The sequence below is a fragment of the Symphalangus syndactylus genome, chromosome 22 (genome assembly GCF_028878055.3).
Source record: "Symphalangus syndactylus isolate Jambi chromosome 22, NHGRI_mSymSyn1-v2.1_pri, whole genome shotgun sequence".
NCBI classification, from domain to species: domain Eukaryota; kingdom Metazoa; phylum Chordata; class Mammalia; order Primates; family Hylobatidae; genus Symphalangus; species Symphalangus syndactylus.
Window position 1 is genome coordinate 30,265,971 of NC_072444.2, and position 17,469 is coordinate 30,283,439.

General features: G+C 52.4%; 1 protein-coding gene across 1 annotated transcript; it reads right to left on the reverse strand.

Annotated features, from left to right (window-relative positions):
- Nucleotides 1-82: 82 nt before the first annotated feature.
- PHF13 (PHD finger protein 13) lies at nt 83-10,394 on the reverse strand. Its single transcript, XM_055261848.2, has 4 exons — nt 9,987-10,394; nt 7,210-7,311; nt 3,737-4,271; nt 83-2,667 (listed from the first exon to the last, which is right to left on the reverse strand). The coding sequence occupies exons 1-4, from the start codon at nt 10,023-10,025 to the stop codon at nt 2,441-2,443; spliced, it is 903 nt and encodes a 300-aa protein (XP_055117823.1). The 5' UTR covers nt 10,026-10,394; the 3' UTR covers nt 83-2,440.
- Between the last annotated feature and the right edge of the window lie 7,075 nt (nt 10,395-17,469).

Below are 17,469 nucleotides of genomic sequence, written 5' to 3' on the forward strand. Positions count from 1 at the left end.
GTAATCATGCTTTGGGGAGGTAGCAAGGAGAAAAGAAACACAATTGTCCTTCAGCACAGAACGCAATTGCCTGAACCTTGAATCATGAACCTCAAAGTAGCAATATATTTATTTACAAAATATACAGTTTCACAGAAACAGCTTCGCTTTATACACATAAACTTTAAAATTACACAGAACCATGTAAACGATGTGAAGTGTCTGGCCTGGCCAAAGCCGATGGGAGGGCCTACTTTTGGAGTGACATCCCTCCCTCCCCTCACTTCATTAGCCACCAACCAGGAACCCCAGATGGGTCGTGCCTAATTTGCATATAAAGAAGCTGATTGCAGCTGCCCAGCTCAATCTAACACAAAAACCAAGGTGTGCGACTTCTTAGACACCACCCACAGGGACAGATCTGCTAAAAGAACAAAAATGCAATCAAGGAAACAAAATGGAGATGAGTATCACATGCATTCCAGAGGCATCGAACCTTCTAGCACACATGACAGTTGCCAGGGCCGGCAGTTCCACTCTAAAGTCACATGGATTCTTAAATGCACCTTTAAAAGCTTGTGGAATTTTTTTTTTTTAAAAAAAGAAGAAAAACACTTTGGAGCTTTGGTTATTCATATGGTGAAGACACTGGACAGGCATTATCTCAGGGCAGATCTTTGGCAAATTCTTCTCCAATGCGTCCTGGCTGTTTGCCCTCGTCAGTTTCTAAACCAGCTTACTATTTTTCTCTACCGAACCTCCCCCTTGGGGATCTTCACAATAAACTGGCTTCAGAAACTATTTCTTTCTAGTTTCATGTTAATACAAGCCACAGAACTTTTAAAAAATAAGACGGTTGGACAAGTGTGAAAGATACTAGGACAAAAAAATGCCTCTGATTAGCCAAATTACGGTTCAAGTCCCTTGGTGCTTCAGTGGGAGAAGGTGGGAAGAGTCTGCCTGGTGGCCTGGCACAAAGGTGCCACATGAAGGGGAAGCCTCCAGCAGGGAGAACACAGGCCCATCCCGCTGAAAACAAACATGAGTCGCTTGAGCATTCTTCCCCATGATGCCTTTAGAAACAATGCTTAGAAAACCTGCCCATCAATTAGAAAACGTTTTGAGAACAAGTACTTGAACTGCTGAAGAGCAGTGTTCATTTCAGAGAAAGCCGGAGCCCCTCTCCCTCCCAGCCCCAGAACCACCAGTGTTCCGGGGCACCCTGCCCTCGAGCAGAGTTCATCCACAGCCTCCGGCATCAACTCCCAGGTTTCTCCAGAGCTGGCCCTCACAGGGGCCTCCCAGGTCCAGGATCCCAGCTGAGATTTAAGGAACTCGGCACAGTTCCAAGGGGTCATCCTGAAGGCCCATGTTACCCTATCACTCACTCACCAACTCAAAACAGAAAAAAAAAGACTCAAGTCCTAACCTTGCCCTGTGGAACCGCAGGCCAGCCTGTCTAAAGGGAACACAAGAGTCACCCAACGGAGAGGGCTCCCTCCCAGCTCTCCTTTACCCTATTCTTTAGAGGATCACCATGCGGGTCCCAGTGATTGCCTAACCTTTATGCTGCTACCAGAATGAGGTGAAAGGAAGAGACAAGGACAGAACCTACGAGTTCCCACACTCGCAAACAGCTGGCCTGGGCCCCACCAAGACCTCACACACCAACTAAGAGGGCGCTCAGCAAGAAATCAGCCAATACTTTTGGCTGTATCGTGCAAAGACAGGGTTTTTACATCGTGCAAAACAGAAAACTGAGTTATGAACACGGGCCACCTCAACCCCCCAACCAACCCCCCTTCCACAGAGAAGCGGCCACATTGTCCCTTTTAACAAACAGAAGGAAACCTAAGAACCACCAGCTGACCCGCCACCCCCAGCGCCCTTCCAGGGGAGCCCGAGGCCTCCCTCCAGTACCTCCTCCAGCCGGTCAGGCAGCAGCTGAGGCAGGCAGAGGGCAAGCCACTAAGCAGGGGCAACTTGGATGGCTGCTGTACAGACACTTTTGGTAAAAGACTTAACACTCAAGAAAAAGCTTACACGTATGGCTGTTCATTAACAGGCTAGGGAAACCGAACACCTCTCCCCAACACAGTGGAAGCAGAGTAACAGCTGGCACTGAGCCCAATCAGCGGGAATCTCTTAGCAATGATAGCAAAACGCACAGCTACCATGGACCCTCATTTTCAAATGAGCCAAACCCGCTGCACGTGGGTGTCCAGTCCACCTCCACTGCAGGGAACGAAGCTCTGGCAGCAGTGCTGGCCGGCAAGGGTCGCATTCGGTCACCGGCTATGTACAGTTTCTACCTTGGACAGCCTGTCCTTTTGCTTAGGCACCTAAATGGCAGGGATCTGCCCGCACCAGAGCTGAGGGTTCTGTGCTCAACTAAGAGAAGGGCAAAAAAGCCCACTGTCGCTTCCGATTCCACGCTCACAGCCTCCTCGCCACCCAGCAGTCAGTCCAGGAACAGCTTCCGGGAGCCCGTCCGCGAGCGGTTGGAACGGCGGATGTCAAACTTAGAGTCCCGGCACTTTTGGCAGACAAACACTTCTGGAACATTGGATTTCCGGATTTTCGCACAGGACAGGTGAATCCAGGTGTGGCACTCGTTACACTCGATCATGGGGCGGCCGGCAAATGGCTTCATGCAGAAGCAGGTCACGAGGTCCCAAGAATCGTCATCTGGAAGGAAAGATACTCTTAAGGAGGGAAGAGAAATTCCCATCGTTCCTCGCCATCAGCTGGGCTTCCATGAAACCCATTACTCTACTGACGAGAACACTTCCAATTGCCACTCGAAGCTGACACTTCTCTCTGAAAAGGCACAAGGGGCTCCAAAATGTGTGGGAACCAGGTATTACCCAGGAGATGCTTACTTTTTTTTTTTTTTTTTCCTAAGACAGGGTCTCACTCTGTCACCCTGGCTGGAGTGCAGTGGCGCAATCATACCTCATTGCAGCCTCAAACTCCTGCAGTCAAGCCATCCTCCCACCTCAGCCTCCCAAGTAGCTGGGACTGTAGGCACACACCACCACACTCGGCTATTGTTTTTTGTTTTTTCTTGACACGGAGTTTTGCTGTCGCCCAGGCTGGAGTGCAATGGCGCAATCTTGGCTCACTGCAACCTCCACCTCCTGGGTTCAAGTAATTCTCCTACCTCAGCCTCCTGAGTAGCTGGGATTGCAGGCGCACACCACCACGCCCAGCTAATTTTTTCTTTTTGTGTGTATTTTTAGTAGAGTTGGGGTTTCACCATGTTGGTCAGGCTGGTCTCAAACTCGACCTCATGATCTGCCCACCTCGGCCTCCCAAAGTGCTGGGATTACAGGCGTGAGCCACCGTGCCCAGACTTTTTTTGTATTTTTTGCAGTAACAGGGCTTTGCCATGCTGCCCAGGCTGGTCTCCAACTCCTGAGCTCAAGCAGTCCACCCACCTTGACCTCCCAAAGTGCTGGGATTACTGGTGGAGCCACTGCGCCCAGCCTGGATGCTTACCTGGATGCTTACTTAGAACTATACTCTTTTTATGTTCTGAGGTCTTAGAATCTCAGCTGTCTCTAGTGGCTATCAACCCCTTCCTAAACATCTCGATATCCACATTCCTGCAGCTCTTCTCCTCCTTGGACAGTGGGGCTGTCACATTGTACAGAAGGAACCTGACCCTCTGCCCCAGAGAGATGACCACTTAATAAAATAACCTCTCTTCTAACCACAAGCCAACAAGGGTCATCATCCTTCAGGGACCACTCACCTGAGTCCACCATGATGTCCTCATCATTGCCAGTGCTGTCCTCGTCTCGGAACACCACCTGCTTTCCCTGCCGGACGATAGTCCGTTTGCCTTCAGTTTTTATTTCTTTGACCTGATCAGGTGACACAGTGGCACAAGATCCACTCGAGGGAGTATCGGAGTCCCAGCCCGAGCAGGGGTCGCTGGGAGCCTGGGGGATATCCTGCAAGGTGGGACTCGTGGGGGTCTCCACGTAGGGGTCAGCGGCTTCCAGCTTCAGCAAGCCCCCCCTGTACCCCTCCTTCCCAGGTGCATCGCTGTCCCTGCGCTTCCTCTTCTTCTTCTTCTTCAGCTTGTCCGTTTTCTTTCTGTCCAGCAGGAAGTTACTGGGCTTGGCTCGCTGCAAAAGAGTGGGCTGCAGGTGGCTAAAGCAGCGGTCAGAGACTGGCAAGGGCACTGAGGACGCGATGTCTGAGAAACCCGCGTCCCAGCCGTCGCTGTCAATGGTACCAGCAGTGCTGTTGGCAGGGCTGGGGCTGCTCCTTAAAGGGAGTTCCTAAAAAGACAAAGGTGGTTGATTCCGGTTACTGGTGACAAGATCCAACCCAGAGCAGAGCATCCCCAGCCACCCAGCCACGTCAGACCTCCAGAGACATCTGCATAACTTTGAGCTTCTCTGCCCATCAGCATCACACTTGAAGCAACAGTAACATGAGTTCTAGGCTGGGCGTGGTGGCTCACGCCTGTAATCCCAGCACTTTGGGAGGCCGAGGCAGGTGGATCACCTGAGACCAGGAGTTCAAGACCAACCTGGCCAAGACGGTGAAACCCCGTCTCTACTAAAAATACAAAAATTAGCTGGGCGTGGTGGTGGCGCCTGTAGTCCCAGCTACTTGGGAGGCTGAGGCAGGAGAATCGCTTGAACCCGGGAAGCAAACGTTGCAGTGAGCCACTGCACTCCAGCCTGGGTAATGGAGTGAGATTCTGTGTCAAAAAAAAAAAAAACCCAGTGCCATGAGTGCCATGAGTTTAATGTGATGCCATGAGTTTAATGTGATGCCACGAGGAGAGAAACTCCCTGCTGAACTCTCAGCCCCATCTTAGAGACAGAAAATTAATCAATGTGCAACAGGTGTCTGTGGGAAGGAGTGCTGTGGACACCCACTCCTATCTGCTCATCGTTCCCTGATTGTAAAACCTCTCCTTCCATTTGCCCTCCCAAAAGATATATTGTTTTAAGTGAATTTAAATTAGTTTTGAGAATTTCCTGACACTTAAAAAACTAGACATTCCAAAATAATTGCAGAATCCAACTAGGTAATTACTGCCCCAAAGCAGTGAAGTAAACTCTATAGTTCCTTCAGATCACAAGCATATCATTTGCAAATAGTGGCAACGTTCTCCTTGTCTTGTTAGAAAACAGGCATTAGGCTGGGTGTGGTGGCTCACACCTGTAATCCCAGCACCTTGGGAGGCTGAGGCGGGTGGATCACCTGAGGTCAGGAGTTCGACACCAGCCTGGCCAACATGGTGAAACCCCCTCTCTACCAAAAATACAAAAAAATTAGCTGGGCATGATGGCTGACACCTGTAATCCCAGCTACTTGGGAGGCTGAAGCAGGGAGAATTGCTTGAACCCAGGAGGCAGAGATTGCAGTGAGCTGAGATCGCACCACCGCACTCCAGCCTGAGCCACAGAGCAAGACTCCATCTCAAAAAAAGAAAAAAAAGAAAAGAAAGCAGGCATTAGCCACCTATATAGCAGATGGAAATAAACCAATGCTGGCCGTTTGCCTGCTAGAAATATACTGAATGCAGGTGGGCACAGTGGCTCATGCCTGTAAACCCAGCACTCTGGGAGACCAAGACAGGAGGGTCACTACCTCGAGACCAGCCTCGGCAACACAGTGAGATCTTGTCTCTATAAAAAATAGAATTACGGCCAAACTCAGTGGCTCATGCCTGTAATCCTAGCACTTTGGGAAGCCAAGGCAGGTGGGTCACTTGAGGCCAGGAGTTTGACACCAACCTGGGCAACATGGCGAACCCCTGTATCTACTAAAAATACAAAAATTAGGTGGGCGTGGTGGTGGGCCTGTAGTCCCAGCTACTTGGAAGGCTGAGGTGGGAGGATCACTTCAGCACAGAAGAAAGAGGCTGCAGTGAGCCAAGATCGTGCCACTACACTCCAGCCTGGGCAACAGAGCAAGACCTGTCTCAAAAAAAAAAAAAAAAAAGCTGGATTGTTCAATTTTGAGCTTAACAGAATATGAAAGAGGCCTGAAGTTTGAGCACCACAGCAGCTCTCCTCCATCCTGCCCTTTCCTCAGCAAGTAAAAAACAAAACCTCCTTCATCTACATCAAGTTGTAGCCACGAGTCCCTGAAGACAATCATACGCATTTCCGGGAGCCAGGGAGCTGAGAGAGAGGCAGCGTGTGCACTGAGTCCAGCCATCTGGTTGAACCCCAAGCTCCACCACTAATTACTGGGTGACCTAAGACAAAGTTTTCCCTCTCTATGCCTCAGTTTCCTCAGCTTATAAACTGGAGATAAAAAATAGCACCTGCCTCATAGCATTACATAGGCCAAGAATAGTGTCCAGCCATGGTCAAAAGTCAATAACTACAGACCCTTATTAAGAGCAAGCAGACAGCAAGGTGAAGTGGCTCAACGCTTGTAATCCTAGCACTTTTGGGAGGCTGAGGCGGGCGGATCATGAGGTCAGGAGTTCGAGACCAGCCTCGACAACACAGTGAAACCACGTCTCTAGTAAAAATACAAAAAGTAGCTGTGCGTGGTGACACTCCCAGCTACTCGTGAGGCTGAGACAGGAGAATCAGCCTCCCAGGAGGCGGAGGTTGCAGTGAGCCACAATTGCACCACGGCACTCCAGCCTGGGCGACAGAGCCAGACTCCATTTCAAACAAACAAACAAAAAGAGCAAGCAAATATCACATACTTTATTTGTAAATAAACTGAAAGTTTACTAAACCGGCTGGGCGGTAGCTCACGCCTGTAATCCCAGCACTCTGGGAGGCCAAGGCAGGTGAATCACCTGAGGTCAGGAGTTCGAGACCAGTCTGGCCAACAAGGTAAAACCCTGTCTCTACTAAAAATACAAAAAAGAATTAGCCTGTCATCCCAGCTACCGAGGAGGCTGAGGCAGGAGAATCCCTTGAACCCGGGGTTGGAGTTTTATGCCACTGCACTCCAGCCTGGGCGACAGAGCAAGTTTCCACTCCAAAAAAAAAGAAAGTTTACTAAAGCATTTTCTAGACAAGCCTGCATTTTCTACCAGAGTTTTAGAACCATTTCCCCAGCTAATTCAAACTCTCAAGAAACAGATTTCTGCTAGACTAGTGACTGGGGTCACCACAAGCAGCCCCTTCCAAATCTACTGACCCTCTGACCAGTCAGAAGCCCACAAGCTTGCAGTGGAGGCACTGGGTTTGACTACTCATCAAGAAAGGTCTCAGAAACTCAGAAGATTACCTCCTTCGGATAAGGGATGTAGCCAGCATAGGCCAAGACAAAGGTGCAGAATTTGTTGAAGTCTTCCACGGTCCTGCGCCTCTTGCAACTGGGGGAGTATTCCTATTAAGGGGAGAGAAGAGGGAATGTGTTTGAAGGACAGGCTTCTAGGCGGAATCACGGAAACAAAAAGTTACGGGTAAGCTGGAACTTTCGTAGTCAACCACTCAAAAAATACCGTTAGATTTACACAGTCCACAAACAAGATAAGGTAAGCTCAGGTCAAGAAATAACACCATTTTCAGAAAGCAGAAAGAGGAGTATTAAGACTTTATGCCAAGAATGCTGGGAAATCAGCTGGGAGATAAAAACTTGTACAGAAGTCTATTTCTTAGTGCTCATGTGGCATTTTCTGACTTTATCTATTAGTCTCCACAGGCCTATCAGGAGAAGCTCTAATAACTACTTTTTTTGCTACAGATTTTCCATTCTGAGTATGAACTGCTGCAGCAGCTGTAACTGATGTATGTTAAGTGATTTCAAAAATCAACCACTCGGGCGCGGTAGCTCACATCTGTAATCCCAGCACTTTGGGAGGCCGAGGCGGGCGGATCACGAGGTCAGGAGTTCGAGACCAGCCTGACCAACATGGTGAAACCCCGTCTCTACTAAAAATACAAAAATTAGCCGGGCATGGTGGCGTGCACCTGTAGTCCCAACTACTCAGGAGGCTGAGGCAGGAGAATCCCGTGAACCCGGAGGCGGAGTTTGCAGTGAGCCAAGATCGCGCCACTGCACTCCTGCCCCGGAGACAGAGCAAGATTCCGTCTCAAAAAAAAAAAAAAAAAAAAAAATCAACCACTCATTCTCCAGAGCTCTCAGAGACCTGGACCCTGGAGCTCATTCCTGGCTGACCCTGCCAAGCTAGCGCCACCTGAGGACCCCTCTCTCGTGCTCAGAGGGTCCCCTCCACTCTCCCAGCAGTCGGGATGCCAGGCACCCAACTGTCTCAGCTCACAATAAACTAGGAACCTTACTGCGAAGCTTAGTTCTACATTTAAACGGAATAGTGGAGGTTTTTGCTCGCAGGTCCCAGCCCCAATCTAGAAACACTCATCACAAGAAGAGATTTTCTCCCGAGAAAGAAACACGGAGAGATGGAGCTCTTATTTGCTCCTAAGCAAAACAAGTGTGCCGTATTGCTGTTTATTCGCCCAGCACGTTCCCTGCGGTTCCTTTCAGTGCCTTGTCCGACCCACCCCCATCCTTCCCGAGGTGCTGTTACCCGGCCGCCGCTCTGCTGGGGGAAAGCCGGTGGGGAAATGGGGGACACGGGTCTCGGGCCGCCCCTCCCGCCGCGAGGAGCAGGCGTGCAGCCCGCGGGTTTTCTTTCAGAAAGTCAGTCCCCTTAGAGAATTACTTTCTCAACCTGGTTCAAGCAAACCTCCTCCTCTCCCCACCCCCTTGGACCTCAGGGCCGCCCGCGGAGCGGAGGCGAAGGCCTGCGTTGACCGCGCTCCCCGCACTGGCGAGCCTGCCCAGCCACGGGAACCGCGGGCCGCCACCCGGGCCTCCAACTCCCGCGAAGAACTTTTCTTTCGGCGGGGAACCAGCAGAAGTGGGTCAAAAACCCGAATGCCAAGTGGAGGGCGGCGACGGCTTCGGGCCGGGGGCGCGCGGGAGGAACCGGCGCGGCGACTGGGGGGGCTCCACGCCGCCCCCACCCGGCCCACGCCGCCCACCCCCCCGGCCCAAGCCGCCCACCCCCCCGGCCGCCTCCTCGGAAAGCAGATGGCGGACCGGCCCCCACCCGCCCTCCCGCGGCAGCCGCCCCCCGCGACACTCGGCCCCGGAAGGTGCGGGGCCCATCCCGCGGGTGTGTGTGTGGGGGTGGGGGGCGCCAGGCAGGATTCCGGGGTCCCAGGCCTGGGAAGGCCCTGCAAACCCCCGGGGGCGGCAGCGAGACCGGCGGGCTCCGGCGCCGCCTCCCCTCCCCCACCCGCCCGCGGTTGCCGGACCCGCACACCCGACCCCAACGAGCCTTGGCCGGGGGAGAGAACCGCGCGGGGGGGCGGCCAGGAGCCCCGAGGGCCGATCCCCGGAAGGAGGGGGAGTGAGCCGGGGCGGAGCCAGCAAAGCCCGCGGGCGGGGGGCGGGGGCCCGAAGAGGGAGGCCAGCGCGCCGGGGGGCGATGGGTGGGGGCAGGACTCGGGTCCCTAGAGCGGGTGGGGCCCCTGGAGGACGCGGCCCCCGAAAGCCGTAGGGGGCGGGGGCCGACTGGGCCGCGCGCGGAGTCAGGGGGCGGGGCGCGGGCCACCGGGCCCGGGGGATCGGGGGAGCAGCCGGGGGCCTCGGGAGCCGACCCCGGTCTGAGGGGGGCCTAAAACTCCTCGAGAGCAACCGGAGCCAGGGGCGGGCGGCGGCTCGGACCGCGTCCCCGGGGGCGGGGAAAGAGTAAGCAGGCCGGTGGGGAGGGGCTGGGGGCGCCGACAGGTCCCGGGGCGACGCGAGGCCGGAGAGGGGCGGCCCGGTGGAGAGAAATAGGCGCAACGGCCCTGAGGAAAGGGCGCGGGGAGGACGCGGAGGTCCGCGGAGGGGACGCGGAGGCGAGGCCCGGCGGGGAGGACCGAGCGCGGGCCCGAGCAGGGGGCGGGGGTTGGGCTCCCTGGGGGGCCGACAAGGGGAAAGCGGGGGAAGGGGAGGGCGGCGCTCCGGGCGACCGGGGGTCCGGCTGCCTGAGGAGAGCAGGATCGCGGAGGGGGTGGTCGGGGGCGATTCGGACGCACAGCTTCACTCACCTCCGGGTGGAAGGCGGCGGCGCAAGAGTCAGAGTCCATGTTCCGGGCGGGGGGCGGCGGCTGCGAGAGTGCAGGGGCTGGGATGCGGGAGAGGGGCCGCCCGGGGCTGGGGGCTCGGGCGGCTGCGCAGGGCGAGGGCGGACCCGGGAGGGGTCGCCCGGGCTGGAGGTGATGGGGGGCTCAGCGCGTCGCTTCTCAAGCTCTGTGACCCCGGACTGGGGTTCCGCCGCCGAGCAGAGTGGACGATGCAGCTCCCGCGGCGGTAGAAGCGGGAGAGTGGCTGCGGGGGGCGGCGGCGGCGGCGGCGAGCGGGAACCCGACCGGCTCCCCGACCTGACGCCCAGTTCGGCTCGTGTCTCGGGAGGGAGGGCGGGAGAGCCGTGAGGCCTGTCGGGAAATGTAGTCTGGGTGACGACTGGAAGCCAGCGGCGAGGGGGCGTGGTGCGGAGGGCGGGCGCGGTGCCTTGTGGGAGTGGTAGTCCAAGGCCCCGCCAATACCGCGCACAAAGGAAGCCTTGGGGACTCCAACCCCCATGAGGCTCCGCGGCGGCGGCCCGGTGTGTGGAGGCGGGTCGTCTGGACTCGAGTCCGCGCGAGCGGGGGAGGTGCGGGGGCCGGCTCGGCCGCGGGGGGAGGGGCAGTGTGAGCGGTAGCGCCTCGGTCTCGGCGGGCGCGGGGGCGGGGGGTCGCTGCGGCGGTGGGGGCGGGGCTGACGGCCCGGGTTGCGAAGGGCGACGGCGGCTGGCACCTACCCTTCCTCGTCTCCTGCTTGGGGTTTGCGCCCCTTTGTGGGGCTGGGGTCCCCGAGGCCTGGCCGGGAGTAGGGGCGGCAGGGGCGGGGACGCTGACGTCGCGGCCGCCCCGGGCATCGCTCCCCGCTCCCCGCTGAGGGCGGAGTCGCCGCCGGGGCCCCCGCTCCAGGCCGGGCTCAGCAAAGTTGTTTTCGCGGCTGCGGGCTTCGTGCGGCCGGGACTGGACCGGGCTCTTCTCTAGGCATCTGCGGGATTCACTCGAGGTGGCCGGGTTCGTGCATTAAAAACACCGGGCCAGCGTTGTCAGTGTTCTAAAGAGGTGTGCGTTCAGTTCGCTTTCTGTTGGCCGCCTAAGCTTAACCTTGGGACCGGCCGTTTTCCCACTCTCCTGAATATCCTCTGGCCCGCAGGGCGAGGCGGAGACGCGGTGTTTGGTACTGGCATCGACTGGTACTTGCTCAGTGGTGTTTAACTGGGATGGGCAGTGTGTAAACGCTAGACCGCAGAGTATCCGACAGCTGTACGTGTGGAAGGCTGGCCGGACACGGAGGGGACTGCCCCTGTGCGGCGACCAAAAGGCGGCCTGACGGGAACATTTTTAAGAACCATTCGAAAGTGGGGGGAAAAGGTAAGTACAAAACGCCCATGATTCAGTAACCTGTTTGGTAGCTTCGAGGAAGTTAAAGGGGAGTGACACAAAATTTAAAATTCAAATTAGAAAACGAACTCTTGGAGATACTAGTAAGATATTTGACAGGCGCCGAATGCTCCATCAGCTGGCTGTTGCTATTTCAAGGGTTATGATCATTCTGATGAAGATATTTAATAGTTAGGAGATGGTGTTAATCTTAGAAATACTTCTCTGAGCGGCCGGGCGCGGTGGCTCACACCTGTATTCCCAGCACTTTGGGAGGCCGAGGCGGGTGGATCACGAGGTCAGGAGTTCGAGACCAGCCTGACCAACATGGTGAAACCCCGTCTTTACTAAAAATACAAAAATTAGCTGGGCATGGTGGTGGGCGCCTGTAATCCCAGCTACTCGGGAGGCTGAGGCAGGAGAATTGCTTGAACCCAGGAGGCGGAGCTTGCAGTGAGCCGAGATCGCGCAACTGCACTCCAGCCTGGGCGACAGAGCGAGACTCCGTCTCAAAAAAAAAAGAAATACTTCTCTGAGCCTCAGTTTCCTAAGCTGTTAAATTTTTAGCGTAGTGCCTGGCTAAATAAATGGTAGCTTACTGTTGTTGTTGTTGCTGTTGTTTTATTATTTCTGCAATATTGTAGCCCATTGGAAGGCTTCCCACAGGTGATAAACTGACGTACTTTACAAGATAAAACATAAAATTACTACGATTAAAACAGAGACATTGGACTTGGCCCATCGAGACTTGATGAACATGAAGAAGTTGTATAACAACTTCTTATACAATTGCACATTCAGATGATTTAGCCAGATTTGGAATGTTACCTGGTTACTGTGACCAAAGCAGATGCCCCGAGGTTAGCCTGTATTGCCCAAGGTCATATTCACAAGGAGCAACTCGTTTTGCCGGAATAAGAAACACTGCTAAGGTGTTGATCCCGTTGGTAGTTTAAAAATGTAAATACCAAAAAGAATAATTTTTTTTTTTGGAGACGGAATCTCCCTCTGTCACTAGGCTGGAGTACAGTGGCGCGATCTCGGCCCACTGCAACCTCCGCCTCCCGGGTTCAAGCGATTCTCCTGCCTCAGCCCCCGGAGTAGCCTGGACTACCAGCGCCCACCACCACGCCCGGCTAGTTTTTGTATTTTTAGTACAGACAGGGTTTCACCATGTTGGCCAGATGGTCTTGATCTCTTGATCTCGTGATCCGCACACCTAGGCCTCCCAAAGTGCAGGGATTACAGGCGTGAGCCACCACGCCTGGCCAAGAGTAAGTATTAGAGGTGAAACCCAAGTGAAAGAAGAGGGAATTTTTTTTTTTTTTTTTACACCTCATTAGTATCCCCTATGGTAAATGTTTCACATAATAAACATTAAATCCTTCCCCACACACACACACATTAAGAAATTACCGGGCCAGGCCGGACGCGGTGGCTCACACTTGTAATCCCAGCACTTTGGGAGGCGGAGGTGGGCGGATCACGAGGTCAGGAGATCGAGACCACGGTGAAACCCCGTCTCTACTAAAAATACAAAAAAAAAAAAAAATTAGCCAGGCGTGGTGGCGGGCGCCTGTAGTCCCAGCTACTCGGAGAGGCTGAGGCAGGAGAATGGCGTGAACCCGGGAGGCGGAGCTTACAGTGAGCCGAGATTGCACCACTGCACTCCAGCCTGGGCGACAGAGCAAGACTCCGTCTCAAAAAAAAAAAAGAAATTACCAGGCCAGGCACGGTGGCTCACACCTGTAATCCTAGCACTTTGGGAGGCTGAGGCAGGCAGATCACCTGAGGTCGGGAGTTTGAGACCAGCCTGACCGACATGGGTCAGGGAGGCGGAGGTTGCAGTGAGCCGAGATCACACCATTGCACTCCAGCCTGGGCAACAAGAGCGAAACCCCATCTCAAAAAAAGAAAGAAAGGCCGCCTGCCTCAGCCTCCCCCAAAGTGCTGGGATTACAGGCGTGAGCCACCATGCCAGGCCTAATTCTTTTTTTTTAAGACAGCGTCTCCCTGTGTTGCCCAGGCTGTTCTGGAACTCGGGCTCAAGGGATCCTCCAGCCTAAGCCTCCCAAATTGTAGAGTTTACAGTCCTGAGCTATCTTGCCTGCCTGGAGTGAATACCCATTCTGAGCAAAAGTTATCACTTGGGTCTGAAAATCTGTCCCCTGATTCAATCCATGTTAGGGATTTTCCTTCCTTCGTGTAACCAAGTAATCCAATATAGGCCCGTGGATTCTAAACTCAGTTTTGTCAACAAGTCCATTATTCTGAGTAGGTCCTTCATTTCCAATTTGAGAGCTTATTCTTCTTTCTTTTTTTTCTTTTTTGAGACAGTTTCACTCTTGTTGCCCCCGCTGGAGTGCAGTGCTGTGATCCCGGTTCACCACAACCCCCATCTCCCGGGTTCAAGCAATTCTCCTGCCTCAGCCTCCTGAGTAGCTGGGATTACAGGCATGCGCCACAACACCCAGCTAATTTTTTGTATTTTTAGTAGAAACAGGATTTCACCATGTTGGCCAGGCTGGTCTTGAACTCTTGGCCTCATGTGATCTGCCTGTCTCAGCCTCCCAAAGTGCTGGGATTACAGGCATAAGCCACCGCACCCAGGTATTTACTGAATATGTTTTTAGTAAACAGTAATTTTTAGTACATACATATGACCTGTACCTTCCTGCTATTCCAGTGAAAGAGAAAACTTCATGAAAAAGGACCTCTTTTGTCTTTCCATTTCCTTTAGAAATACAGCCTTTTGGAGGAAATTTAGACATTAATGTTTACCATCCTTTCCCTAAATTCAGAAAAAGGACTATACCACTTGTAGTTGACCCAAACAATCTCATAATATGTAGCTGTGGAGTAATAAAGTTGATTTTCTCACGCCTGTAATCCCAGCACTTTGGGAGGCCGAGGTGGGTGAATCACGAGATCAGGAGATCAAGACCATCCTGTCGAACATGGTGAAACCCTGTCTCTACTAAAAATACAAAAATTATCTGGGTGTGGTGGCACGAGTCTGTAGTCCCAGCTACTCGGGAGGCTGAGGCAGGAGAATGGCGTGAACCTGGAAGGCAGAGGTTGCAGTGAGCAGAGATCATGCCACTGCACTCTGGCCTAGCGACAGAGTGAGACTCCGTCTCAAAAAAAAAAACAGTTGATTTTCTCTGTGTGACAGGATTAGGTTTGTTCAGTATCTCTCGTTTTTTTCATAGGTGTATTGTACTACTCCTGGGCTGCAGGGGGCGAATCTGAAATTCCTTGATTAGTTCAAGAACATTCACCACAGTAGCCAGATCCTTGGAGTCTATGATTCTTTGTTTTCTGCTAAAAACAAAAAACAAACTAATTATACCAACTGCTGAATACTAATTCTCAGATGATTATAGTTAGGAGAGGAGGAAAAAAGCCAACGTTAGCACAGGTTGCAACAAGTTAAAAATACTAAGAATACCATGGTTTCCCAGTAAGTAACTTGAGAATGTGGTTATTTTAATTGAGTTACCAAATATAGCTTCACCTTCCTAAATCTCAGCAGCTACACTGCATCCACTTGAGGGAACATACAAGAAAGCTTTCTGTCTCCCATTTTAGCTCTGTGCTTGAATGCAGGTGTGAGCATAACCAAAGGTTTGCTTTTCAAATGTTTCAGCTTTTTGTTCAGCTTAATAGTTTTTGTTTTTGTTTTTTTGAGACGGAGTCTTGCCCTGTCACCCAGGCTTGAGTGCAGTGGCGCAATCTGGGCTCACTGAAACCTCTGCTTCCCGGGTTCTAGAGATTCTCCTGCCTCAGCCTCCCAAGTAGCTGGGATTATAGGCACGTGCCACCGCGCCCGGTAAATTTTTATTTTTATTTTTATTTATTTTTTATTTTTATTATTTTTTTATTTTTTTATTTTTCTTTTTTGAGACGGAGTCTTGCTCTGTCACCAGGCTGGAGTGCAGTATCGTGATCTCGGCTCACTGCAACTTCTACCTCCTCTGTTCAATCAATTCCACTGTCTCAGCCTCCCGAGTAGCTGGGACTAGAGGCGCACGCCACCACGCCCAACTAATTTTTTGTTTAGTAGAGACAGGGTTTCACCATGTTGGCCAGGATGGTCTCCATCTTCTGACCTTGTGATCTGCCCATCTCGGCCTCCCAAAGTGCTGGGATTACAGGTGTGAGCCACGGCACCCAGCCTAATTTTTTGTATTTTTAGTAGAGATAGAGTTTCACTATGTTGGCCAGGCTAGTCTCAAACTCCTGACCTCAGGTGATCCGACTGCCTCGGCCTCCCAAAGTGCTGGGATTACAGGCCTGAGCCACTGCGCCCAGCCTCTTTTTTTTTTTCCTTTTTTTTTTTTTAGCCTGGAGTGCAGTGGTTCGAACACGGCTCACTACAGTCACTGCACCCTAGGCCTCCTGGGCTCAGGTGATCCCCCTGCCTCAGCCTTCCTAGTAGCTAGGACTACAGGCATGCACCAGCACACCCAGCTTATTTTTGTTTTTTGTTTTTGTTTTTTTGAGATGGAGTCTCGCTGTGTTGCCCAGGCTGGAGTGCAGTGGCGCGGCTCACTGCAAGCTCCGCCTTCTGGGTTCATGCCATTCTCCTGCCTCAGCCTCCTGAGTAGCTGGGACCACAGGCGGCCACCACGCCTGGCTAATTTTTTATTTTTTAGTAGAGACAGGGTTTCACTGTGTTAGCCAGGATGGTCTTGATCTCCTGACCTCGTGATCTGCCCTCCTTGGCCTCCCAAAGTGCTGGTTATTTTTGTATTTTTTGTAGAGAAGGGATTTTGCCACATGGCCCAGGCTGATCTTGAACTCTCCTGGTCTCAAACGATCTCCCCACCTCGGCCTCCCAAAGTGCTGGGATTATGAGCATGAGCCACCATGCCCAGTCCAGTATATTCTTAGGAATTCTTTTTACCCTCTGTTTTCTGCCGTGCTCACTTCCATTTCCAGGAGATGGGAAAAAAGTGAAAATTCCACAAAATCTTCTTTTCAGCTTTTAGTAACTTGAAAACTGTATGAATATATGTGTGAATCATTTGAAATCATTAATAATTTATAGACTATATATTGTCAGCGTTTCACACAGTGAATCTGACCTACACATAGAAGAATCAAATGAGTTTCTTGAGTTCATACTGGTAGAATACAAAGGTAATAGCTAGGCTGGATGTGGTGGCTTACACCTGTAACCCCAGCACTTCGGGAGGTCGAGGCAGGCGGATCACGAGGTCAAGAGTTAGAGACCAGCCTTGCCAACACAGTGAAACATCGTCTCTACTAATTATAAAAATTAGCCGGGCATGGTGGCACACACGTGTAGTCCCAGCTACTTGGGAGGCTGAAGCAGAAGAATCGCTTGAACCTGGGAGGCGGAGGTTGTGGTGAGCCGAGATCGCACCACTGCACTCCAGCCTGGGCAACACAGCAAGACTCTGTCTCCAAAAAAGAAAAAACAAAGTTAATAGCTAAAGGCTGGGTGCTGTGGCTCACGCCTGTAATCACAGAACACTGGGAGGCCAAGGGAGATGGATCATTTGAGGTCAGGAGTTGGAGACTAGCCTGGCAAACATGGCAAAACCAAGTCTCTACAAAAAAAATACAAAAATTAGCCAGGCATGGTGACAGGTGCCTGTAATCCCAGCTACTCAGGAGGCTGAGGCAGGAGAATGGCTTGAACACGGGAGGTGGAGGTTGCAGTGAGCCGAGATCCTGCTACTGCACTCCAGCCTGGGGGATAGAGCAAGACTCTGTTTCAAAAAACAAACAAAAAAAAGATAACAACTAATACTATATGTCAAACACTGTTTAAATGTTTTTACTTACACTACCTCATTTACATATGTAAATGCATTTAATAAATAGAGAATAGTGCAACATTCCTTAAAGAAAAAATGTTGAGGTTGGGCACAATGGTTCATGCCTGTAATCCCAGCAGAGGCTGAGGTAGGCAGATCACCTGAGGTCAGGAGTTCAAGACCAGCCTGGCCAACATGGTGAAATGCCATCTCTACAAAAAACAAAAATTAGCCAGGTGTTGTGGTGCGTGCCTTTAATCCTAGCTACTCGAGAGGCTGAGGCAGGAGAATCACTCGAACTCAGG